This window comes from Mustela nigripes, chromosome 4, assembly GCF_022355385.1.
Source record: "Mustela nigripes isolate SB6536 chromosome 4, MUSNIG.SB6536, whole genome shotgun sequence".
In the NCBI taxonomy this organism is placed as follows: domain Eukaryota; kingdom Metazoa; phylum Chordata; class Mammalia; order Carnivora; family Mustelidae; genus Mustela; species Mustela nigripes.
Window position 1 is genome coordinate 112,413,279 of NC_081560.1, and position 26,087 is coordinate 112,439,365.

General features: G+C 53.4%; 1 protein-coding gene across 3 annotated transcripts in view; it reads right to left on the reverse strand.

Annotated features, from left to right (window-relative positions):
• Positions 1-2,082: 2,082 nt before the first annotated feature.
• The window catches only part of TRIM67 (tripartite motif containing 67), a 47,228-nt gene continuing 23,223 nt past the window's right edge, over positions 2,083-26,087 (reverse strand). For 2 of the 3 annotated variants that reach the window (XM_059397338.1, XM_059397337.1), the window contains 9 exons: positions 21,543-21,638; positions 20,299-20,421; positions 19,209-19,319; positions 17,909-18,068; positions 15,720-15,865; positions 13,309-13,447; positions 11,684-11,987; positions 8,970-9,132; positions 2,083-7,969 (listed from right to left, as the gene is read on the reverse strand). In XM_059397338.1, the coding sequence (XP_059253321.1) occupies positions 7,904-7,969; positions 8,970-9,132; positions 11,684-11,987; positions 13,309-13,447; positions 15,720-15,865; positions 17,909-18,068; positions 19,209-19,319; positions 20,299-20,421; positions 21,543-21,638 (1,308 nt within the window). In that variant the 3' untranslated portion in view covers positions 2,083-7,903. The remainder of the gene's footprint in view (positions 7,970-8,969; positions 9,133-11,683; positions 11,988-13,308; positions 13,448-15,719; positions 15,866-17,908; positions 18,069-19,208; positions 19,320-20,298; positions 20,422-21,542; positions 21,639-26,087) is intronic. The other variant, XM_059397339.1, reaches the window with a different exon arrangement.

A 26,087-nucleotide genomic window follows, 5' to 3' on the forward strand; every position in this document is an offset into this window, starting at 1 on the left:
CTGGACCCACAGGCTGCTCAGTTCTGGAAAAGTTCCATGTATAAACTACTCACCTTGTTTGGGTTTCACTTTGTAATTTACTGAATTAATACTTAAAGAGTGGCTTTGTTACCATTGGGAGCTCTAAAACGTTTAGAGGCTAAAAGAAACCTGTATTTTAAGGGTTGGAGATCCGGCTTAAGACCATGCTTTTTATTTCCCTGTTGAGAAGGTTTCTTCCAGCAAGATGAGCAGCAGAGAGAAGCCCCCAGGAAAAACAGTCATCCGGGGGTGACTGTGGCTCAGTGGTTGAGTGTCTGCCTTTGGCTTACTTAGGTTATGATCCCAGGGACCTGGGATCAAGTCCCGGGTTGTCAGGCTCCCAGCCTGCTTCTCCCTCTGCCCCTTCCTCTGCTCGTGCAAGCTCTCTTATGTTTTTTTTCTCTCAGATAAATAAATAAAAATCTTAAAAAGAAAAAAAAAAAAAAAGGAAGAAAGAAAAACAGCCATCCAAAGGAAGAGGAAGATTCTAACTAGAAGCCACAAAGGGAACGGACCAGTTCAGACCAGTTCAGAACGGAATAGACCAGTGACTGCATCTGTGTTCCCTTACAGCCTGCACACTGCTGTTTCTCCTTCCGGGGGTTTCTTCCTGTCCTGGACACTGTCTGGTGGATCAGTGTCGCTCCACACGACACCCCGCCTACCGTTCTTCCCAGTGACCCACTTAAGGACCTTGAGATTCCTGTCCCCACAGCTCTTGGCCCCATGGACCTGGAGCCCCTGCTTCCCAGAAGAAACAGCACAGCACATGTCCCACTGAACCAAGGCGGTTGTCCCTATAAGAACAGTAGCACAGGGGTGACCCTGACTGTCAGGGCTGCTGTCACCAGTGGAGCAGGCAGGAAGCTGCACCCAGGCCGCCGTCCCCTCAGGCATCTCTTCATACTCTTTTCGCCTGATTTTGATGGCAAATAGACAAACGCAGCAACCCGGGGGGAGAAGGGCCTGGTGACCCGAGGCTTGGAACCCTGGGATGAGGGTCTGGATCACAAATAAGAGAGGGGGACTAGGTGAGGGCGAGTGGAGTCGGGACTGACAGACCGTAAGCGTCCCGTGCAGCTCCAAGGCCAGCTGCAGTGACGGGGAATGTAGTTTGAGTCCCTGGCCTTCCCTAAGCCTCCCTCACTGGCATTCTGGAAGAGCTTCTCCCCAGGCTTGAATGGAGGGTGGGTCTGTGGCACCAGGATGGTGGTGGTGGGCGCTGTGATGCCTCTCACTCAGATCCCCTTTTAGGAACAAGTGCTTGTCACTTCATTGTTCTGAGCAGGGATCGTGTCACCTCCCTCCCCGGGTGGGGTGGGGTGGGGTACACAGTCCGTGCTGGATTGACATGAGGCCATCAAAGCCCGGCTGGGTCCTTCACTGGGTCTGTGTCACAGCTCGACCTCTCCGTGGCTGGTCTTGCTTCCTTTGCTTTCAAGGGGGGGTGCCCTGCAGGGCCCCTGCGAGTGAATGCCATGCTGCCCCGTCTCAGTCTGCAACGGCCCCTGATGTCAGCGGTCCCGGGATCCGGCAGGTGACTGAGTCCTGAGGCCCGGCCGAAGGGGCTAGCAGGAGGCATGCGGGGCGGGTGTTCCTGGGGATCACACTTTGAGGCAGGCCGCAGGGAGGGAACTTTTAGGGTGGACCCCCCTGGGAGCAGTCTGTGTGGCTGAAGGGGCTCAGAGATGAGGATGTCTTCCCCAACTCCCAGTGTCTTGTAAGCCCTGATCAGTATTTTATTCATGGCTGTATCTTCACCGTGATGTTCCCTGCTATCAACGCCAGCCCTGTCACCTCTTGTAGGAATGGATTCGTGAGCGCCCTGTGCTTTCAGATGGACCCGCCCCAACACCTGGTCTGCGCGCAGCGGCGGCAGGATTGACTCTGGCGCCGTGGAAGGCCTGGGGCCTCTGGGGGAGAGGTGGCCTCCCCTCCCGCCACCTCCCCTCCCGTGGCCTCCCCTCCCACTGCCTCCACCCTGCACGCAGGGCCCATGGCGGCCAGACGCGCACCTGGTGGCTGAGCGCGGGTTACAGACTGTGCCTCGTCTTTCAGGTGTTGGCAGTGTCAAAAGAATTTATTTCAAATCTGCGTAAGACTGTGATAAAACTCAGGTTTTCCAAAAGGCAATACACAAAGTTCAACCGACCCCCAAAGACCAGAAAACACAGTGTTTGCAATTCAAAAAATACAAACGCTTGTGGGTACCAATACAAAAATTAGAAAAAAGTTGCTTTCCTCCCCACCCCTTCCCCCGCCTCCTCCCTCTCTCCCCCGGCCACTCCCTGTGTTTCCAGTGGGACGTGAACACGAACCGGACCAAGAGCTGCCTCCAGATACCAACTCTCACGGGAAGTGGATGCGAGGGCGGGGAGCAGGGAGAAAACAGGTAAAGAAAGGCAGGCACGGGGATGTTCTCTGGGCAGTCAAAACAAGGACACAAAGTTTGTTACTTTTTAAAATTCCTTTGCCAACGTTAAACAAATCTCTCATGCTTAATACACAGTTTAGTGGGAAAGCAGCAATTCTACCTCATGCATTTAACATCTTCTGCCTTGCTCCCTCTGTGCGTCCTCTAGGTGCCGAGGAAGCTGGGAGCGAGGGACGCCCAGTCACCGGGTATGGGAGGAACTGGAAAGGTCCAGCTTGGCCCCACGCTGGGCTCTCACCCAGCAGACGCCGGTCATGTTCCCACTCCCACAGCCGCGGCGGTCACTTTTCAAACCCGAAGTCTGTTTCTGGGCTCTCCTCGGAGCATGCCTGCCTGAGGGCCTGGCCTGATGAGCGGTGTCCACCTTGCCCGGGTCTTCCCCAGGACCGGGGTGGGCAGCCTGTTCCCTCCAGGAGCAGCACTCTGAGAGAATAGTGATGCCTCCAGACGAGACTCCGCTGTAAGGTCTCGACTCCCAAACCCTGGCTGAAGTCAGCCTCGTTCACTGAGAGAGCCTGGAGTCCCCCCTGCCCAGACCCCCTTAGCAGGTAGAACAAGGGGAGTCCCAGGGCCGGATGACCACCCAGCAGGGGCCTCCCGCCTTACTCTTAGACATTGGTTCTCAGAGCTGCTCCCCTGCCTGACATCTTGGGAGACAATGGAGTTACACAACGGGTTGGGGACACCTCAGATACTAGAACTTAAGGTGACCGAGGTGGCCGGAAAGGCAAGTTAACCTCTTTCCAGGTCTTATGTGGGCTTCTGCACTCAGATGCCTTTGGGACGAACAATGAGATGCTGATACACAGCCTGTTTACGGCACTTTATACAAAAAGTACCATTAAAACAGGCCTCACTGGCAATGGGAACATTTGGGGTGTTTTGTTGCTTTGTATGGTCATGTGAAGCCTATTTTACATGTTGAAATTTCCCCTCCTCAAGGCCAGGCAACAGTGTAATAAACACATGCTCCTGGTCCTACTAGGCTGGGATGGAAGACACTGTCTGTGGTCAGAGAACATTCTGAAAAGTCACCACACAGGCTTGATTCACTGAATGGGAACCATTAGCCTAGACTCAATAGATGAAAGACTATTATTTTTTTTCCTTTAAAAAGTGTTATTCTATAATCCTCACAATACATCAGAGGAGGTAGGTTAGTATGACTCGTTCCATTTTCGGGTGGGGATACAGAGGCACAGAAAGATTTAAGACATTTGCCCACACCCATGCCATGATTTTCCAGTCCATTCAAAGTTAAAGCCACCAGGATCCTGTTCTCTCCAGGGAGGACTGCCAAGGCATGCGATCCCTTGAACACGGCTTACTTGAGAAACAGAAGTGGAGATGTCCTGGAATCAGCGCAGACCTTAAATACCTTTTAAGGAGATTGGATTTGATTTTTAAAACCAGAGAAAGGCCACAAATCCATTAAGAATTTCCTGTTGCTTCTGGTCAAACGTGGCCAAGGAAAAAGGAGGTAACAAGTGTTTGCCTTCTAGGAGTGGGGCTGCGGAGCGGGGGGGCATCCGCAGGGAGTACGGAGTGAGACCTGACCCCTCGGCTTCTTTTTGCGGCTCACGCCATCTTCCCCACCTTCCCCTGCCGGCAGAATGCTGCAGCCCTCTGGCGCATCCTGGCCTTGGGGGTTAGGAGGAAGGCCCACAGCCCGGTGATACAGGCTTTCTGTCTAACACTGGCGTGAAGCCTCACCCGTCACTCTACATGTGGACACAGGACAAACCAGTGGCTCTCAGCCCAGGATGTCCCACAGGGGACGGCTGGCAATGTCTGTAGACGCGTAGTCATCGCAGCAAACTTGGGAGGGGGGCGCTACTGGACTCTTGTGGGTGGAGGCCAAGGATGCAGTTAACCATCCTACAGCACACAGGACCGCCCACAGTAAGAGAGTTACCCACCCCAAAATGTCACTGACACCGAGGAACCCGGCATCATCGACGGGCCTTGTGACAGCGTTTCCCAGCATTACCATGCTGAATCCCGCCTTGCCCAGGGCTCTTCCCTACCCTCACTACCTCACCATGAGCAGGAGGCCACGGGGTCGAACCCGCAACAGCTTTGTGTAAGAGCTGCCCACCCCTCTGCTGAAACACACCTTCAAGGGGTGTGGGGCGAGCCTTTCACTTGCAGTCAGAATTAAGGCTAAAATGCAAATATCCCCGGAGGATGACACACAGGACCTGCGTCGTCCTCATCCTTTCCGGGGAGTGCTCTGGTGGGCAGAGAAAGGTGGGGCGTTCCTGGGCACCCAGACCAAAGAGGACGGGCCTGTTCCCATCCCCAGGCTCACTCCCCAGCCTCCTCCCTGTCAGCGGGCTACAGGGCACTTGACAGTGCTGTCACAACCATGGAGTTCATATATGGCTGAGGATTCAGCCTAGAACTATATACAGTTTTATAGCTTTTAGGTCATTTGCTTTGTGGGTCAGGATTACTGATGTCCACTTTAATTAGAATCATTATTTTCCTAAACAGGACAGAGAGGGGGAGGCAGGGTTGCATGTGCTGTCTTACATTGCTTTGAATTGGGAGCTAGGATGCTATGCAGTGACTAGCTATGGGGACACTTTTTAAAAAGGATTAGTTCTAGAAGGGAAGGCATACACTTCGACCAAATTTGCTCACCAGCAAAGAACAAACCGCAGAACTATGTTCGCCATTATTTACAATGCAGCGGAACTTGACCATCTAAGTTACTCTGAACTCCTTTCTCACCGAAACTGCTCAACGACAAACACCAAGTTATCCCTTGGCCAGCCAACAAACAAGCATCGTCCTGATATAATTTTATGTACAAAAATGCCACCACGTTCATTGTAAAGGGACAGGGAATTCGATGGCAGATAAGAAACCCATGACTGGTCATCTCGACTCCACATACCAGGGGCCTCCTGGGAGGGTGACATAAAGCCCCGAGCTGTTGATGATTCATTCTTCATTTTGCTGGCCGCTCAAATACACAGGTGTGTGGCATGGACCTGCCTTCTCTCTTCGGTCCGTTCTTGTCCCTGAAAGGTGTATTGTGCTGAGGACAGGAGAGGTGGCTGTAGGACAGCCTGACAGGGGGCCTGGCATCGGCCGTATTGCTGCTGCGCTCCTGGAGGAGTTGGCAAAGGTAGCAAGGTGCCTGCTCTGGGCCCTCACAGGAGTGAGGGATTCTGGAAGCTTCCCTCTGGAAAACCACCTTTTATATCCCAAAGAGACCCCCTGCCATTGTGGGACTTTCCCTTCTCCTTGTTCCTATCTCCCTCTGACCGAGGCGCTGGCTGTCCTGAGCGTGGTACCAAGTCCAGCTGACTGACCTGGAGCAGCTCCTCTCCAATGAGGCAGAGCCGGGGCCAGCTTCGGGCACTCTGGATGCTCCCCAGCCTCACACTGGGACCCTGCTACGGAGAGCCACCACCGTCTTCCCAGCCACACTCACTCCTGATGTCACTCCCAGGGCACTGGTGGTTCTTCTCCCACAGCCGATATGTCTGGGCCCATCAGCCAAGCTTCATCAGCCCCAGGAAGGCCATGGCTGCTCTGTGTCCTCCAATCCTCTCCGTCTTCCAAGCTGAGTCCACCCGGAGCTATGGCTAAGGAGCGAACCAAAGGCAAGTGGAAGCAAAGAGGAGAGAGGCAGTTGCCGGGAGGACAGGCGGTAGCCTGGGGTCCTGGAGGGACATCCCCAGCGGGGGGATCTGGCAGAGCTCCGGGACAGGACAAGGAGTGCCTCCGTGCACCCAAGGAACCACGTAGCAGGCAGAGAATGAAGAGGCAGGACCTCAGCATCCCTGGCAGGTGGCTACCAGGACCGGACACGGAGGCTGAGACAGCACCAGGCAGCTCCTGAAGACGCCGGTGGCTGGCCTAGCCAGCCACACCTGCCCGCAAGGCGGAGACAAGGCAGGCTTGCAGTCCAAGGGCGTGGGCTCTGAGGTAGGATTGTCGGATCTGCTGCTAGGGGCAGGGTCTACACAGCATCGGCCGGGGAGACTCAGAAAGCAAGGGCAGCGTCTCAACAAGCAGGTAGAACCGAGTCAACACAGTTGCTGCCGGTTTACGGGCTGAGTTTTATAAAAATCCGAACAAGTGGACAAAATAAAATGCTTGATAAAATAGATTCTTTTAAAAAGGAGGCAGAACGTTTCACTACCAGATGGAAAGTGGAGTGGCAGGAGACAAGGAGGAAAAGAAGAGGACGGGAAGGTGCTCTAGGGACAGGAGCAAGGCAGGCTCCAGAGCCCCAAAAGCGAGCTCTCTTTCCCAGAAACACAAATCACTCCTGCGCGTCTCCTGGGACAAGGTCTGTGTTCCCAGCAAGGAGGCCCCACCTGGGCCTCTAGAGATCTGGACACCCAAGCTCCTCCCGGGAGACTGAGGGGCGAGGAACTCGCTGATATTCTTCGAGGAACTGCCCCCCTCCCCCGCCAGAGCAGAACCACGCCTGCCCCTGGGGCCACCTCCTGCTTCCAGGATAACAGTAGGGCGGGTCTCCAAGCAAGGGGCGACGGCTCTAAGCGGCTTCCCCAGGGCCTCCCACCTTTCCTGCTCTGAGTCCGGGAGGGGGGAGGGGGGACCCCCTGTCTGGAAGAGAGCAACTCAGACAGGCTTGCAGTTCCAGAAAGAGCCACCAGGTGACGACTCCTCACATTATCATTCCGATGTCCGTGTTTTCCTTTGTGTTTAAGAACGAACAACCGAGTGAATGAATTTTAGCAAACTACGTGCGTGGTGTGTGTGTGCGCATGCGTGCAAGAGAAAGAGAGAGAGAGAGAGAGAGAGAGAGAGAGAGAGAGAGACTGGTTGATTAATGAAGGACCAAAGAAAACCATTTTAAAAGGTTCTCAGCAGTTCAGTGGGAGTGGTGAAGGTCCAAATCAGTGCCCCTTTCTATTGACCTTGGATGAGGTTTGCAAGGGCATAACCGAGTGGAACCTCCAGGACCTACAAGCAAAAGGATCACATTTCCTGGCGAAGGTGAGAACCTGTAGCCTCGGGACTGAGTGGTGTCCCGGTGAAGGTTCAACGCTTGGAGCATAGGAATCCAAACTGTCTTCCTGCCTCCTGCTCTCGGGGTGCCGGTCTGCCCTCCTGGTGCCTCCTTCCCCCAAAAGACAAGCTTTGAAAACAGATGGCAGGAAACATGAGAAAGGTCCTTCTTTGGGAGTATTTGCAACGTCCAGGAGATATGATAGGGACACATACCCACGTTCACCATCAACCAGTGGTTACTTTCGCAAGTGGCCAGTTTAACCAGTCGCCCCAACAAGCATGGCTTGCAGACCTCTTCTGCATCTCCCAAAGAAAACTTTCCTCTAAGTTACTCAGTGGCTGCTGGGGCTGCACCTGTGACATGATCGTCCTATCCTTGTGGGTTCTTTGAACGTAGTGAGGGGTGGGGGGGCTCTTCCCAGATGCCGGTGAGCAGTTGGAGCTGGGAGGCTAGTTGCCGGACAGCTTGGGCCGCCCCAGGTTTGTCGGCACTTCCAGTCCTGTGTGCAGAGTGACCTGAAAAAGAAGGCGGGCTGAGTGAGGGTGGGGGAGGCCACCATGAGAACCCCTCACAGAGCACAGTGGGTGGCCACAGGCAGCATCCCAAGGGCTTCTCTCTCTCTTGTGGGCTACACTGTTTGCTGTGTGGCTCAATTTCACTCCTGCAGTGTCCACCAGTTTGCCCCGAGGAGCTGGTTTGTGCCCGGACAGCCCACTTTGTCCTGGCAGCCAGGAGCCCAGACAAGGCCAAGGCTCTGTTGCAGCAGGCGTATGGCCCTCGCGGTTATGTATTTGTTTCTGCTTTCTTTCCGTGGCCCCCGTGCCTTTTGGGCACCTGTTCTATTAACCAGGTGGGAGGACAGCCCACGTTTCAGGCTGCCTCAAAGCCCTCCCGTGAGCAAGCAGGGGTACAAATCAATCCATCAGTGATGGACGCAGCCCTGTCAGTACTCAGAGCCAGTGGGCACCACAAAGCAGGACCCCCGTGGGAGGAGGGCTCTGCCAGAGGCCAAGGGTGCTACCTCCACTTTACTCTCCCCCCGACACACACCCATCCAGGCTCCCATTCTGTCTCTATCCTTTTGCGGCCTCCTGAGCCCTCCCTGGGGACGGCCCAGCCCTGAGATCTAAAAGGACATCTTTCTTGCCTACTTCATATGGGAGCCAGAGGGAGCAGAGAAGGGCGAGAGGGAGCAGAAGGAAACTCACAGCCCCTCGGACAAGTCTCTTCCAGCCCACTTGTGTGTTTTTCCTCTCAGGGGAGAGCCTCGCCTGGAAGGCCCAGCACACACCTGGCCACCGGCTTAGAGCCTCTGCTTATTTCAAGTGAGTAAGTGAGACTTGATCACGCCGGAGAGACCGTCTCCAGGGAAGGTGGGCTGAGGGGAGGTGGCTCTCTGCCCGGGCACACGACAGTCAGCTGCCTTACAGCCCACGTCGTTCAAGTGCCCTCTGGAAGCCCCCGAGCCCCGAGGGGAGCCACCAGATGGGCTCCTGCCTCGAGGATACACAGTACCTGCACGTTACGGTTGAGGCTGAGGGCCGGCATGAAGACCCCCTCCACGTGGCTGAAGGCGGTGGGGCCTTGCTGCTGCCCGTTGATGAAGAAGGTCAGAGTGTGCTTATTCAGGTCCAGGAGCACGCCAACAGTGGCCCCCTTGCACACGCCACCTTCCGTCCTGGGAAGAGAAGCCCCAGGAAGCCCCATCACCAACCACACCCAGCTTGGGATGGAGGTGATGGCTCTGAGTCACTTAAAGGATGCTCGGAATATCCTCCCCGACACACAGCCCCCCTGGCCATGCAGGGAGCTCTTCTTCTGGGCTATGAGACTTTTCCTGAAGCGCACTCACCAGTTAAGGACCACACAGGAAGGCCTTACCCCTCATGTTTGCTTCCTTACCCTGGGGGAACCAGCTTATTCTGTCCCGTTTACCCTCACAGTCCCTGAGACTTGAACCCCCAGGGAGTTTTCGGGTTTTGATGAGCAGGTCCCACTTAGAAACCTGGAGTGGGGAAGGAAGGCTCCTTTATCTGCCAAGGAAAGGAACGAACTTGGTGCCCTAGACAGCTTTAACCCGTGAGAAGTTGAGAGCCACAAAGAGACAGACAGCCAGGCCTCCAGGAGATTTCAGAAGGTCCATGGGGCTTCAGCTCATCTCAGAAACGGCCCAGACACCTGCGACCAAGTCCCCTGTTGGAGTCGCCATCCTGTGGGCGCCAGCGGTGGAGCCTGAGGCTAAGTTGTGACGCTCCGATAAGCATCCCTGATCCCACATTTGGCCACGGTGGGAGTTCACGTCCGCTCTGCGAGAAGCATCGGTGAGCTGCACTGTGCTGCGGGGGCCCTGGCCGACCTGCCTCCTCTCCGTGTTAGAAGCAGGTCCACCAGACGCCCTTCCCTCAGCTGAGGGCTGAGGTCTCTACCCCCAGCTCAGAGGCTCCACGCTGACAAAAAAACCCATTTTTACCCTCTTCCTGATGGGGCACAAGCTCACCAGCTGCAGGCAGGGCAGAGAGCAAGGTCATGAGGAAGGTCGTGGGAAAAACCTGGGGCGCTGACTGGAAAAGGGCTTCCCAAGAGGGCAGGTTCCCCCAGGGTGTGCTGAGCCCAGGGTGGAGAAAAGGAACTGGAGCCGGCCCCTGGTGCTATTCAGACACTGACCACCGGGTGGCGGTAGAGACCGGTCCGAGGCTCTGCCCTGGGGCGGTGCAGGGCTCCGCTATCGCAACCCCCTACCCAGGGTCCCACCTGCTCCCCAACCCCAGAGAGAAGCGGAGGCGGGACTCTGGCGGGGCTCTGACAGCGCCTCAAGGTAGTGCTGTGACTTGGGACACTTGTTTAACCCAAACCCTTCCTAGAATCTGTAAAAGGACTTTTGTATACTGGTGAGAACTGAATGAGATACTGTAAGCCTCAGGCGCCATGTATACAAATGGCTAACAGACACATGAAAAAAGTTCATTGTCACTAGCCATGAGATTCAAACCAAAACCACAGGGAGGTACCACCTTACGCCAGTTAGAATGGCCAAAATTAACAAGGCAAGAAGCAACATGTGTTGGAGGGGATGTGGAGAAAGGGGAATTCTATTACACTGTTGGTGGGAATGCAAGTTGGTGCAGCCGCTTTGGAGAACAGTGTGGAGATTCCTCAGGAAATTAAAAATAGAACTTCCCTATGACCCCGCAATTACACTCCTGGGTATTTACCCCGAAGATACAGATGTAGTGAAAAGAAGGGCCATCTGTTCCCCAGTGTTCATAGCAGCAATGGCCACAGATGCCAAACTGTGGAAAGAAACAAGATGCCCTTCAACGGACAAATGCATAAGGAAGATGTGATCCATATACACTATGGAATATTATGCCTCCATCAGAAAGGATGAATACCCAACTTTTGTATCAACATGGACGGGACTGGAGGAGATTATGCTGAGTGAAATAAGTCAAGCAGAGAGTCAATTATCATATGGTTTCACTTACTTGTGGAGCATAAGGAATAACATGGAGGACATTAGGAGAAGGGAAGGAGAAGTGAGTTGGGGGAAATCGGAGAGGAAGATGAACCATGAGAGACTGTGGACTCTGAGAAACAAACTGAGGGTTTTGGAGGGGCGGTGGGTGGGAGGTTGGGTGAGCCTGGTGGTGGGTATTAAGGAGGGCACGTATTGCATGGAGCACCGAGTGTGGTGCATAAACAATCTTGAACACTGAATAAATAAAATAAAATAAAAAGTGCTTCCTGTTATTCCTCCCGTGGGCAGTGTATCTGGGCCCTGTTTGGTTTAAGCAGGTAGAGACAGAGCTGGGGGGTCTGGACCCGGCCCCTCTGTGGTTTGTGAATAGGCAGCTGGCTAATGGCACCTGCTCCCGTTGCAGAGACCTGGTCACAGCCTTGAGGGCGCCGGCTGCGCGGGGACTTGGGCCCCAGCTAACAGTGCATAAAGGAAAGGGGAGCAGAACTGGGAAGGGAAGGACAGCCTAGGGGCCTGGCAAAACCTGGTTGTGGGGTTTGCTGAGTGTCCCATAAAGCCACGTGCCCTGGGGCTGCTCTAGTCTCTGCGGCAGGCTCTGCAGGCAAACACTCACTTCCACAGGGACACTGGACGGCCAAGTAGCTGCAACACCTCTCCCCTCCGACCTCCCGCCGATGCCTGACCTCGGGGATGGCTGCAGGGACGCGCTGCTGGCAGGGCCCTCGCCCCTGCATGCCCCACCACGGCGCACCTGTTGGTGTGGGAGTTGCAGTGCATGAACCAGCTGCGGTTGTTGTCCACGTACATAGCCCAGGCCTTGTCGTCCTTGCCCAGCATCATGTCCTTGACCACGCTGGCCCGGGCCACCCCAAATGCGGGGTCCGGGTGGTTGTCGTACCGGTCCACGTGCAGCTCCCAGTAGTGCACGCCCTTGGAGAAAGCTGCCGTACCCAGCACCACCCGGTCGTCGTAGCTGCTACACGTGGCCGTCTGGTTGTCATTGGATAAAATGATGTCCCGGTGCCCAGAGTTGGGGTCAAAGGTGAACCAGGCCACTGGAGAGGAGGGAAGCAGAGTCAGGGATGGAAATCTCTAGCGGTCTCTACCCTGGGCTCAGAGAAAGCCTCATTTGCATCTCTCAGAAAGTTGGCATCCTGTGTTGAATGTTCTTCCCTGTAGGAGTAACACCTGGGCACACATGTACACACACACACACACACACACTCTCTGTCTCTCTCTCTCTCAGATCTGTGTTCATCCAGCGTCTCAATCCCATGAGCCCAACCTTGCCAAGGAATGCAGACATTCGGGCGTCAGAGCCCAGACCTAAATGCATCTTGTGCAGTCGGGTCTTGGACACTGTTCCCTTATGCTCCACACGGTTTTAAGTTAAAGACGGTGGGTGTGGGATATGACATCCAGACAAGTGAAGCGATGTAACCAAAGTCACCAAGCTCCATCTTCCTGTTCCGCAGCCCATCGAGTGGCCTCCTCCATTCTCCAAGCCCTCAAACTGGGGGAAATGAGGCACTTGCTCTAAGATTACGACCACAGTGTGTGGGGCAAGAACCGCTGCTCTCCAGGCTAGGGGGCCCCCGAGGGCAGAGAGCTGGTGACCTCTTCATGATTTCTAAAATGAGCCTGCGGGCTGCACCACTTTCAGAAAAGCATCTCCAGTTGTGCCTTTGACGAGAGCATCTGCTGCTGCCCTCTCTCCCCTCCGTCCTTGGGAGACTAACCAGGCGTGTCACATTTCCCTCAGGGCACCCAGAGGATACGCTGGGATACACGATGACAATAAACAGGACTGGCACCATGCCAGGACACTGCAGCTGAAGCTGGGGCATGTCTGGGTGAGTGGGAAGGACGCTTTTTGGAACATGTTCTTTATTTAAGTCATCACTCCCTGCTAAGGACTCAGATGACCAAAATCCCATGAATGCCCATGCGCTCTCGTTGCCAGAGACCTGAAAGGTTGCGGCGAGGTGTGTAAAGCCTCAGATCTGGGCTCTCACACTAGGTATTCAAGGGATCATCATGCCCAGGGACCAGTGGCCTTTTCTCCAGGACCGCTTACCCATTCTCAGCCCCTGGATCACCCTGAGCTTCTCAGTTGCTTGTTCCCCTTCCCAGTCCAGCAAGTGGGGTGAAGAACCGGCTCTTTTTTGGTGGCTTGTCGGGGGAGGGGACGTGCAGGCAAGGGGCCACAGTGAGCAGGGCAGGGATGGAGCCAGAGGAGACACACACTTCCGCTGCTACATTCCCTCCATCCCTCCATTCCTCTGTCCTACGCAGCTGAGTGTTCCCACCTGTTCTCCTTCTGAAGCTTGTCCCCAGTGCCTGAATCTGGTCCTACCCTGAGCCCTGAGTGCTTACCATCAGACGTCTGCAGGACGACAGTTTTACTGTAAGGCCCGACGCCAGAGGAGTTGAACGCCTTGACCCTGGCGTTGTAGGTGCTGTTGAAATGCAGACCGTCGATGGTGCACAGGGTCTCTTTGCCAACATACACTTCCTAAAAGACAGCCAAGAGTACTCAGGAGATGCCTCGGTTAGTGGGAACATTTCTCTTAGCGACATACTGACATTCAAAGAGCTAGTGCCCCCACAGAGCTCTTGAATCAGAGGAATTTGGATGAGGGCTGCAGGGTCGCAGACCGTGTCCAAGTCGAGCACAGAGTCTGACCCCTGGCCGGCCAGCCCCTCTGCCTGTGTGGAGCGGAGGTGTGAGGGGGTCCTAGGGAGGCAGGGAGGGACAGCGGGTCTGCAGCCAGCCGGCATGGTGCCTGAGGATGTCCTGGCCCTGTTGAGGCTAGCCAGTCAGACAGGACTCCCCAAGGGGGTGGAGGTACAGAAACCTCACTTCCTCCTTGGTTGGAGCAAGAGAAGATTTTTGGGTTTTTCTGGGAATTTAAGCTAGGAAACATGTGCTAGGCATCTAACTAGACTAAATCACCAATATTTTTAGAAGAAGGGTCAGTACATTCAATGGGAAGAAGCGGACAGCAGAAGCGTGTGAACAAGCACAGGTGGGTTCAAGTTGATTTGGACTGAAAGGGGCATTGCACGCCCCCTCCCCCTCTTTTGCCACCCCTCCCCCCAGAACTGCGTTGCTCACAGCCTCCTGAGAGGGTGACACATTTCTGAACGGGACCCCAAAGAGCCTTCAGTAGGGACTTACTTTGTTCCCCATTCACTTCAAACTCACCTTTGTCCACCTAACTTCCCCCAATGCACAGCCTGGCCCTCCTCCTGTGCCACTGTTTCTACTTTGTCTGAACATATTTCCTATCTGATTGTTTAGGGGGTTGGCGCTCCCTTTGTTATTCCAACTTATTAATAATAATCGCTGTATGCAATGCTCTGTATCAGGCATTTTAATCCTCACACAATCCTTGAAAGGTGTTATTGGTTTTTTAAAATATTTTATATATGAGGAGACACAGACAAGGTAGGAAACCTGCCCAGCATCAGAGTGAACCACTGTGGAAGCCAGGGTTCAAGTCCAGGCCTATCTGCATTCAAAGCCAACACTCTCCCTCCTATAACGTGTGACTCCTCATCAATTCTAGCCCCTGTATCTAGCTTTCGTTATTGGTCATGTCTCACAGCAGAGAGGCCATCAGTATTTGTGGCTGCTTCTTTGCACAGCCTAAAACAGTCTTCTCTTCCCATTTCAGAAACAGGGGCTCTTTTCCCTATTTCCGGTCTAGGAGCTCTTTCCGGTCTTTGCTCCTTTGCACAACCAGACCTCTGAGGTTCTGAGCCCAGTGAGTGATCTGCTGCCATTCCTTGCTGACCCGACCTCTGTTCCCCTCTTCCCTAAAATGCCCAGAGCCACAGGGGACCCAACAATTCCCAAGGGAATGCTGTAGTTCTTTCCCCAAGTCTTATGTTCTTGTAGGCGACCTTTCAAACAAACAAACAAACAAAATTAAACAACAAATGCTTAAATTCCTTTGAGAGAAACAAAAGGAGTATTGGTCTTCGGCAAGACTTGTTAGATGGCACAGCTCCCCAGGACAGAACAACTATGGTGGTGGCACTGGTTTGCTCTAGTGTGTCTTAGTGTCCTCAGAAGGAAAAGGGGCAACTCTCAGAAGACTCAGAGTTTGTGCTCCCTGGTCTCCTGCCCACAAAGCACCTTGGCAGTGACCTGAGCTTCACTGTGTGAAATCTCAAGGTAGAGCTCTATTAGGGGTTCTGGGCTGGGGTCTCTACCAGATGGGGGAGTAGACCATCTCTGGCTCACAAAGAGCCTTTATTAACCCCATGATATTTCATCACAGGGAACATGAGCATAGGTCATTCCAACCCAACCACCGTTTACCAAGTGTCTGTCTGTACACGCAGAGCACTTCGCCAGGTAGAACAATCCACGAGGCAGACAGAGCAGGGAGTCACAGGAAATTGAGGGAGTGGGGACCTGCGCGAATGGGGGTATCTGGGAGGACATGGAATAACAGGTAGGACTACACTGGTGGGGTGAACTGGGAAGTTAATCCGCGCAGGTGACAACTTCTCTGAGCTCCTCCTTGGCCTCAGACCTGTGTCAGTCTTCACAGGAAAGCTGTCCTAAATTTTTTGTGGCTGCCACCTCTGCCTGCGGGGGCTGCCCAGACCTAGCCCTTGTTGGAATGGCACCAGCTCCCAAGGGTCCAGACCCACCAGCCCTCTGCTTTTGGGCCAGTGCCCTCTGGGGGCAGCATTGGAGTTGAGGGCAGCCCCACAGGCTAGTCCAGAGACCTCAGAGTTAGGAACCCTCCAAACAAGCAGCAGGGCCTCACCCGGAACTGGCCCCCGTCGCCGTCGTCCAGCTCCAGGATGTAGCCGTCCACAGGGCTGTGGGTGAAGGGTGGCATCCTCCAGGCCAGCGTGACGCTGTTGTTGTGGGTACAGCACTTCTCTAGCTGTAGCAGGGGGCTGGGCGGCACTGTGACAGGAACCCCTGGTTCAGTGCCCAGATCCCTCACAGGGCACTGGACACTTGTGTCGACTCTCCTCCCCCAAGGCAGCAGCCCCCGGGCCTCAGAAAGAATGGTGGCTACCCTGCGGTCCCTCCCAACCTCTCGTAGGCACACCTCAGCCCCGGGAGTCTCTGTCTCAAAGCTGGTGGGGGCGAGGGCAAGCACAGGTGACTGGTGACCGCATATTCCCAGCATGTCCTGGAGTCGGGTTGGGGGATGGGAAAGGCATGGTAGAGGCCTCTGCGCCTCTGTGTCTGGAGCCCTAAGGAAGGGCTGACCTCTTCCCCATGTGCCCACTGAGAACCCCTGGTTTTGATTCTCAGATCCACAAGGGACCCACGAGGGATTCCCACAGACCCAGGTTCCACATGTCCCCGCATGCCTCCTGGCCACGCAAAGGCCTGTGTGGACCCTCTCTGTGGGGCCAACGGGCGGCTTATACTGCAGCTTGGGAAGGTGCCCTTGTGGTGGGGGGGCATGCAGAATTTGAAGACACATTTAAACATCTGGCCCAGAGACACATTTAAACGTTAAAGGCCCAGGGATCCAGATGCGGGAGGGAGAGGCAACCTGGAGTAGCCAACAGCCAACCCCTGGAATTAGGGATGTGAATCAAATGTATCCTAAGTTCCATCATGGTAAGATTGGGAGAAAGTGTTTATATTCTAGCTTTGTTCAGGCTCAAGAGATTTTAGAGATAAATCCAGTCCACACCGACAGCTGCCAAAGGGAAAATCACAACACCGGATTTCTAAACACCAGAGATTTCGGTTTGGCTCCTGTGATTTGGACCGTCTTCCAAGTGGCACTGGTAGTTTAGCTGGGTGCAGCCCTGTCTTGTTTACAGACTTGGTCTCAGGGCTGGCTGAGAGGAGCCAACTCCCCGGGCCTCAGTTTACAAGCATGGAGGGGTCCTCTCTCCGTCCTAGGCTCTGCTGTTGCCTCTCCCAGTTCCCGTGTGAACCCACCACCCAATCCCAGAGCAGCATCTGAGCCTTGGGAGCGGCTCCAAGTCTCCTCCTTTCTCACCGCCCTTTCCAGGCCCACCCCTTCTTCTGCCGCACCTCCCTACACTCTGCCAGGCTCCCCGTTCCTCCGTACAACATCCCATTCACAGGCGGCATTTCCAAACTTTGCCTGAGGTGCAAACCGAGTGTGGGAGTGGGCACGGAGATGTGCAAGACACTTGTATCGTCCTTAGTGTAAAAATGGCCCCATATTTTGCAGGTAAGGATTTCCTGACCTCATAGATTCTGTGGGAGCGGCACCCTGTCCTTTCATATTTTGGTTTTAAAAAACCAAACAGCTTTATGGCCTCTCTGGAATGTACCTTTGATGTCCCCGGAGAGAGAGCCTTTGGAATAGGACTCTGGCTTTGGTTCTGGCCATTACTTGCTAATCTTGCGACATGGTGCAAGTCACACAATATTTGACCCTTGGCCTGTGTCTCCCATGGCTCTCCTCCACCTCCTAGCACCCTCCGTCTTACTCATTCTGCTCTCACCTCTGACCTTTCTGCTCTTCTTGGAACCCAGAAAACGGACTCCTGCCTCAGGACCTTTGCATTTGCCATCCCTCTGCCATCTGGAATATTCTTCTCCTGTACTGCGTCTCTCTCCATTGGACATTGTATGATATATTTGGGTACTGTCTATTTCCTTTTCTAGAATATCAGCTCAATCTTACGAAGGAGTTTGTTGACTTGTCCAAAGCTGTGTCCTACACCTAGAATAGCGACTGACACATGGCACACTCACTAAGTGTCTGAATAAATAATGAATCCTCTTTTACAAATGGGAAAACTGAGGCTCAGACTGGGGTGCTCCCCACCCTAGGCCACCCAGCTAGTGGGTGGCTGAGCTGGGACTTGAACCTGGGCCTGTGACTTTGGCATCCCGTCCCCTCCCCCTCTGCTCCCTCTGCCTGTCACCAGTGACACTGAGCTGCCCCTCAGAGTGGATGCCTCTTCTGAAAGAAGCGTGGCCTGAACTGGGCCAACCACGGCTCACCCCTACATTTCATCTGGATGAAGTCCAGCTGGTGGATGGCCTGCAGCAGCGGCTCGCTGTCCAAGGTCAAGTCGAACTCCGCAGACACTTTTGGCTCGAGGGCACCTTTGACCCACTGCTCCTGAGACACCTGGACACGCTTGATCAGAGCATCTGAGATCTTGAAGGGGAGCACAGAGTGTAGGGTTTTGATTTGCAAAGGAAAAATCATGCAGTAAGTGGTGGGAAAGGAGGAGGGGCTTGGTGTCTGTGGCTTGGGGACAGGGAAGGGGCTGCGCTGGCCATGGGCTCTCAGGCCACAGTGGAGAAGATAGGATCCCTGCCAGCATGACACTGGGCAAATAAAAATGCACTGTTACCATTTGAATCGTATTCTGAAAAAGCGATCATCGACATGTGAAGAAGAACTTGCTGTTGAAAGATATCAGGCCAAGCCGTTTTGGGAAGCCAATGATACTTTTTTTAAATATGCAAAAGCCTTCTTCACTGTACTGCTTTTGTTAGATCTAGTACTTTGCAAAGTGAAACATAAAAGTGATTTGTTCCAGGGTCTGAAGGAAGTGCTTCCTATAGCCCCAGAATGTTGAAGCTCATTCTCCACAGAATGTTCTCTCCAAGCTGCTCTGTTTCAAAGTCCCCATCAAGCCCCCAGCTCTGCTCTCCTCTGCTGGAAAGTCCTGCTCATTCTGACACTTGCACGTGCCCCTGAGGAGCCATGATCCCGTGTGCCCTTTCTGGGGATTAGCCAAAGGGATTCATCATTTTCCCCGCAGACAGAGGACTGAGCCACCTTCTGAATCACTGTCATGTTCTTGAGAGATGCTCGTGGCCCTGAGTCAGCCTGGCTGTTGGGGGGATGCCGCAGCAAGGCTGCATGGGCTCTGTGGGCAGTGGCCATCCGTCTACATCTGCCCATTGAGATAACGGGCCATGAGGATTCTGCTAACTCACTTCCTCCATTACAGTCTTTCCAGCTTGTCTGGCAAAGACTGTCCTCTCCCATTTGTGGGGAAAATGTTGAGCAGGGGTCTCTGGAAGCCAAAGAATAAACTCATAACATTCTGGCCCTAGAAATGATGACATCTGACTCCCTCTTTTAACAACGACCCAGAACCATGGTCACGGCTAGTGAGAGTCAGAGCCAAGATGAGAACCTGGGTCTTCCGGAATCTCTGAGCAAAGGAGTATCTGCTCAATTCACTGGAAGGGATTCTCCCCAAACTTCAGCTAGTTTGGGGAGTGGTGGCGGACCTGGAGGTGGGAAGCCAAGCCTGTCTCTGTTCTCCGAGCCCAGCCTCACCTGCAGGAAGCCGGAGGGGTCGTTCTCCTTGATCACCTCCAGGCAGTACTCCATCAGCCCCGTCGACTGGCGCAGCTTCAAAGTGCAGTGGTTGATCTGGTCCCAGACCATCTGCGATGAAAAGGACCCCCAGTAATCATTTCTTCAGAGGAGGAAGAGCCAGGCTGTAGTGGGGGTTGGAGAAGTCGCACAGAGAAAGCCCTGGGAGAGGGGACCACCTTGTGTCCTCTCCTCTGGGTGCTGGCTCCTGAGCTCCATGGGCCCTCTCTCATGGGGGATAAATGGACTCACTTCCCAACAAGCTGACCCAATGCCCAACAGAATGAACTCTGTTCCTGAGCTCTGGATAGCCGAGAAAGTACACAGTCTGAAACTGCCTGTGGAACCAGTGACCAACTTCTTGTCTTTCTTCTCTCTTGTTGGTGGTCATGGATAATTGGATCGGTTCAGCTGCTTCACTTGAACACACAGACCATCCCCAACACTCCTTCCTTCTTTCCTTGAAGTATTGTTTCCTAATTCATTTGGGAAATATCTACAAAATAGGTTGAACACCCACCCCCCGCCGCCAAGACAATGAAGCAGTCCTCCAACGATGCAGAGTGTTCGTGAACCTGCTCACACCAGGAGCCCAGTGTCTTGTGAGGGGGACACTGGTCATATTATTACTGCTCGTTACTGAGGGTGTGAGATATTAGAGAGGGCCTGAAGAAGATGGCAGAGCTGATGACCTGAGCAAAGCATGGCCTCGCCACCATCACTGGTCCCTTCTGCTCTACAAGGTGAGAAGCAGAGTCCCTTAGACAAACAACAGGACCTCAGAGAAGATGAGAGAGGGTACTTCTGACCTGAGCAGGAGTCAGGGCACCCGAATGCAGCTTTGCAGGGAGAGCATGGCTTTGGGGAAAGTCACGTGAGTGTGAGCAGGTGCGGGGTCAGCTTGTTCATTCCCTCTTCGCCTCATTCATTCATTCGTTCATTCATCCATTCTTTCACTCACCTAATACTGACCCAGCACCTACTGGGTGCATCCGCACGTGCGGTGCAGAGGCTGTGAGGAGGGCCAGGTTGTCATCACCCAGGTACCTACCTTCAGCTTGTGCTCCCTCTCTTTGGTGACCTTGGTGAGCAGCTTGGCTTTCTGCCGAGTTAAAGCGTCGACCAGAGCGTCACATTGAGCAACCAGGCAGGCTTCATAGTCCAGTCCGTTCTCCTGCGGGAGGCAGAGAGCTTTAGGGAGAAGACACGCAGAATTGTGCCCAGAGCGAGACACAGAGAAGTATTTCAGAGAAGTTCTTGGCAGAGACATCTGTAACATTATTACACTGGAAACAATGTTAATGTGAGTCAGGGCAGGGGTACTACGAATCTTGGCACATAGTTCAAACCTTGTTCATTGGAGCCGTGCAAAATGTTCATGAAAGACTGGAAAGGGGAAAAAGGGAGGCTGTAAGTGAAGTACAGCACAATTCCACACCGTGTGCACGCACACATACGGCACAATTCCACACCGCTTGCACGCACACGTACGGCACAATTCCACACTGCTTGCACGCACATGTGTGTCAGTCACGAGGAACCTATCAAAAGCATGAAGCAGTCACCTACGGTGAGGAGATGATGGTGAACTACTCCTTAGTCCTGTCTATTGTTCTCTACGTTCCAAAATTTGTACAATATATACTTTCGCTTTCTGTAATCGGAAGACGGGAAAACGACCCCCAATACAGAGCTCTGGCTGCAGGATCTGTCTCCGTCTTAGGATCCTTCGGGGTCTCTGAGACCAGCACAGATTCTGACCTCGCGCGGTGACCTGCGCTGCGGCTCTCACTCCCCGCACCCCACAGTGTGGCTGTGTTGGCACATACGGCCTTTAGAGAGCTGCTTAAACTAAAAGGCAGTCACGAGTGTGGACCTAATCTAAGATTAAGAACGCAGTGCCCTGGGTCTCCCCTCTCCGTGCAAACAAAGAAATACCTTCCGAGTTCCTCAAAGCTGTGAACAGGCCCTCCACGCATGCGCACTCACGTACCGCAGGCGCATGCGCATCCACATCCACGTAGAGCGCACGCATGCGCACTCTTGCCCACGGGCCGCTGTGGCCGGGGACGGTGCTTGCGTGATCTGTGCTCGGCTCCATGTGTGACCCAGCGTGGGTGCTCCGCACACGCATGGATTTCGTAAGTGACACAGCAATATTTTGCGGCTACGCGGTAGGACAGTTAAACCCTCTGTGTTCCTCACCGACCACATGCTCGCCGCAGGGACCGTCCCTTCCCCCTTGCCGCCTGCGTCCTGCCCTGCCCGCCCGGCCCGGGGCTGGGCTCGGCTCACCTGGATCTGCTGCAGGATGTTCTTCAGCTGGACCAGAAACTCTTTTGCTTCCTTCGCCTTATCCGAAACCCCGTTTAAGGCCTGGGACAGTTGGGCCTAAAAAGATACCACGTGTTGAAAAGGAGAGTGAGGGGTGGCGCTTCCGGCGAAACTTGCGCGTGGGCGAGGGGCCGGGGCAGCCCGAGGGGCCGGGGCCACCCGCGAGCCCGCGTTCCTCGTGCGGGTGGAGAGGCTCCTGAGTCGTGGCCCTAAACACTGCTTATTCCTCCGGCAACGGTGGACACATGTGACTGACCCACCCTCTCCTGTCTGGACCCCAGAGCTGCAGGGAGGTATGGAGCGTTCGGCTCGTCGGTTGAGGCTGGCCGGCCTGCCGTAGACGTTCGCGGAACCGGGACTGGCAAGGCACACTGAGCCTCTCCTTCCGTGGCCGTTCTGTGTCTCGTCGGTCGGACCTGGGGCGGTTGTGTAAGGACATCCCAGGTCCCAGGCTACCCCACCGCTATTCAGTCGCCTTTTTGCCTGGGGTGGGGGTGGGCAGGGAAGAAGCCTGAAGGCCCTAGAAATGGGCTGGAGCCATCTGCCCTGGGAACCCTAAGGCCTCGTCTAGAAGTGGGAAACCGGCTCTGCGGCAGTCCCCTTATCACCTTTGGGACCCCTCACCTCACAGAGAGGGGTGTGGACAGATGGGGCCCAGAGGTGGAACTGCCAGCCCAGATGCAATCTTTTTTTTTTTTTTTTTTTTTTTTTTAAAGATTATTTCTTTATTTGACAGAGAGAGTGAGAGAGACACACAGCGAGAGAGAACACAAGCAGGGGGAGGGGGAGTGAGAGGCGGAGAAGCAGCCTTTCTTCGGAGGGAGGAGCCTGAAGCTGGGATCATGACCAGAGCCAAAGGCAGATGCTTAATGACTGAGCCACCCAGATGAAATGTAAGGCCTTTAGCATCAGGCTTCTTTTTAACAAAATGCACACACATACACCATCGAATTTGCCTTCAAACCTAGCTGTCACAGAGACTGATGACCTTGATTGTTAAGCATATTAACCACGAGTCACATTGTTCTGATTAAAAAGCTAAAGATGGGCAGAAAGGCCAGGGTCATATCTTTGCACCTCCCTTGCTTTCTTGAGGTCTTTGCTCAAATGTCACCTGATCAGCGAGGCCTTTCCTGATGATCCTATAAAAAAGCTTTTTTCCTTTGCTGTGGTTTGTTCTTCATAACGTTCATCACCCCTCCACACAGCTTTGTTTACTGGCTGTCTCCCCTCACTTGAATGTAAGCCCCTTAGCACAGGGAACTTGCCTGGTTTGCTCACATCTAGAAGGAGCCCTTGGTGCATGGTATCATTGCGTGGATACTTGTGGAATGAATCAATGAACAGGATCTTTAGACCATACCAAGATCCTCCAAGTGTGGTTTCTGGACCAGCAGCCTCAGGGGCACCTGTCACCTGGGGTTTGTTTGAAATGCAACTTCTCTGGCCCCATCCCTGGGCTTGCTGATCAGAAACTGGAAGGGAAGGGCCATGATCCTGTCTTTTATGAAACCCTCAAAGGGGATCTAATGTACTTTGAGGTCCACTGAACTGTACAGACAGCCTGCTTGAGCATCTCTGAGGACTAGTCAGTGAGGCCATGGAGTGGAGGAGATGACTCAGGGAGACATGTGGAAAGAGAAGCAGGGGGCCTCAGATGTAGGGACCACCAACACTCAAGGTGAGGTCAAGGTGAGATTTGGGCTCAGTCCTGCTCGGAGGAGCTTCTGCATTCTCCACTGCCTTCCCCATCCCTACCCCTGCCCCAAGTGGCTTAGGCTCCTCCCCCCACGGCTCACCCAGGGTATGCCCTTTTCTTTCTTTCTTTCCTTTTTTTAGTTTAAATTTTAGGTAGTGAACAGAGAGTGCAATATTGTTTTTTGGAGTAAAATTCGGTGATTCCTCGTTTACGTACAACACCCAGTGCTCATCACAATACACACCCTCCTTAATCCCCATCCCGAGTGTGTGCCCTTCTCTGCTGCAAGGATTGATGCACAGAGATGAGCCAATGAGACTTACAGGGATGAGAAAAGAGTTCTGTCCGCTCTGTCCAATTCGGCAGCTGGCAGCCCCCAGCCATGGGTGGTACTGAGCACTGAAAGGCCACGAATGTAACTGAGGAGCCTCATTTTACATTTTATTTAGTGCAAGCTTCAAGCCCCCCAGGTGGCCCCTCACTACTGTTCTGGACCAGCCAGGTCTCTCCACCCGGCCTGGGAGGGGCACAGGTCCCAGGACGACTCAGCTCATTCCCAGATAGCTGCACCCACAAAGGAGACAGAGAAGTCAGCATCATTCATGGGCCCCCATAGGATCTTTAACAGGGATTTTATTTATTTTCTATTTTATTTATTTATTTATTTATTTTAAAGATTTTATTTATTTGACAGAGATCATAAGTAGGCAGAGAGGCAGGCAGAGAGAAGAGGAAGCAGGCTTCCAGCTGAGCAGAGTCCTGTGATGCCAGGACCCTGGGATCATGACCTGAGCTGAAGGCAGAGATATTAATCAACTGAGCCACCCAGGCACCCCTATTTTTTATTTTTAAATTTTTAAAGATTTTATTTATTTATTTGACAGAGAGACACAGCAAGAGAGGGAACACAAACACAGGGAGTGGGAGAGGGAGAAGCAGGCTTCCCACCAAGCAGGGAGCCTGATGTGGGTCTCAGTCCCAGGACCCTGGGATCACGACCTGAACCATGGGTGGATGCTTAATGACTGAGCCACTCAGGTGCCCCTATTTTTTTATTTTTTAGAAAAAATTTATTTATTTACTTGAGAGAGAGAGAAAGAGATTGCATGAGAGTGGGCGGAGGGGCAGAGGGAGAGGTACTCTCCAGCATACTCCCCACTGAACGCAGAGCCAGATGAGGGCATCAGTCTCCTGACTCTGAGACCATGACCTGAGCTGGAATCGAGAGTTGGACCCTTAACCGACTGAGCCACCCAGGCGCCCCAACAACAAGTCTTTTTAATTGAAGTTTATCAGTGTCTAGAAAAGCGTAGCACTTCCTTCCCCGTTCCAGTCTCCCAAAGCGTGGGGCCCACAGGGGCTTCACCAGCTCCTTCCCCAGGGAGGGGCCCATCTCCCGTGAACCAATATAGTCCTTGATGCTGGGGAGCTTGTCTTTTGTCTTTGTCTTTTGTCTAGCCAGTGGTGCCACCACAAAGTTGGGGCTCAGAAAATGCTCATTGGCTGATTAAGAAAAGCAGAGTGATGGCCTGATAGGAGGTACATGCTAACGTAGGACAGGCCCTGCCAGCTCCGTCATTACTGCTCTCACCCTTTGCCAGTGAGAAGCCCTGAGAGGCTGCCTCAGTGAGGGCTGTCCACCCTCCAGCTGGCCCTTGGCACCAGCTCCACTCTGTCCCTGCTCTGGCCAGCCAGTGCCAGCCTCCCAGCAGCCTAACCCACCGCAGGGCCCGTCCACCTGCTTCCTCCTTGGCAAGTAGACCAAGGAGCCTGGCAGGGAGCCCAAGAACAGAGTGGTTTTGAAGGACACCAGTGACCTCAGGCCAGTATCCAGCTCAAAAGGGAATAATCTCACAGCCCATAGACACTGCTGCCAGGCCCACCAGCCTTGCTGTCTTATCTTTCCTGCCCTTTTTTCTCAATGTCCTCTGGAGGGGCTACCTGAGCGCAAACCGGCCCAGGGCCCAGTAGTGTGGAAGAACCTCTGATGACAATATGAGTGCCAGGGTCAGGGGTGGGCATTAGGGGATGCCCTATAAGCACACACTTGTACTTGTCTTGACCCTGATTGTTCCATGTGTGAAATGGGCACAAGTCACTTCTATACCTCTACTTCTGCAGGGGACAGCGTTATGGAAGCTGGACCTGGGTGTTCTAGTGGAAAAAGAGCAAAGGTTTTTGGGGTGAATGTGGAGATCATTTCTTAAGAGGCAAGTGGTTTATTTGTTGGCTGTGTATTAAGGATTTACAACATATTGTATTTTGTTTCCTTTTTTTGTTTTTTTAAGACGTGCTTCTCCTTTTCCATGGGGACTGTTTGGAGTACTAGTAGTGGACACTGAAAATTGTCCCTTTCTGGTCTGAGAGAAGAGCCTGTGGTCTGAGAAATGAGAATGGATTGTGTTGTCTCTTCATATGGGGACTATACCAAACTCTTGAAAAGAGAGGAAATACCTGGACAGAAGATGAGTGTTTTTTATGACTGAATGGATTTGGAAAGTATTTTAATTCCAGGATGGTTAACAGCCAATGTTCTATTAGTTTTAGGTGTACAATATAGTGATTCATGGCTGAATGGGTTTTCTTTCTTTTTTTTTAAGTAAGCTCCATGCTCGGTGTGGAGCCCAATGTGGGGCTCAAATTCACAACTCTGAGACCAAGACTTGAGTTGAAATCAAGAGTCGGAAAGCCAACTGACAGAGCCACCCATATACCCCATGATTGAATGGTTTTAATCTGAATTGAAAAGTTGCATTTTATCCTATTCTTTTAAGGTTAGAATTACATTCCTGAAAAGCCTGTGCATA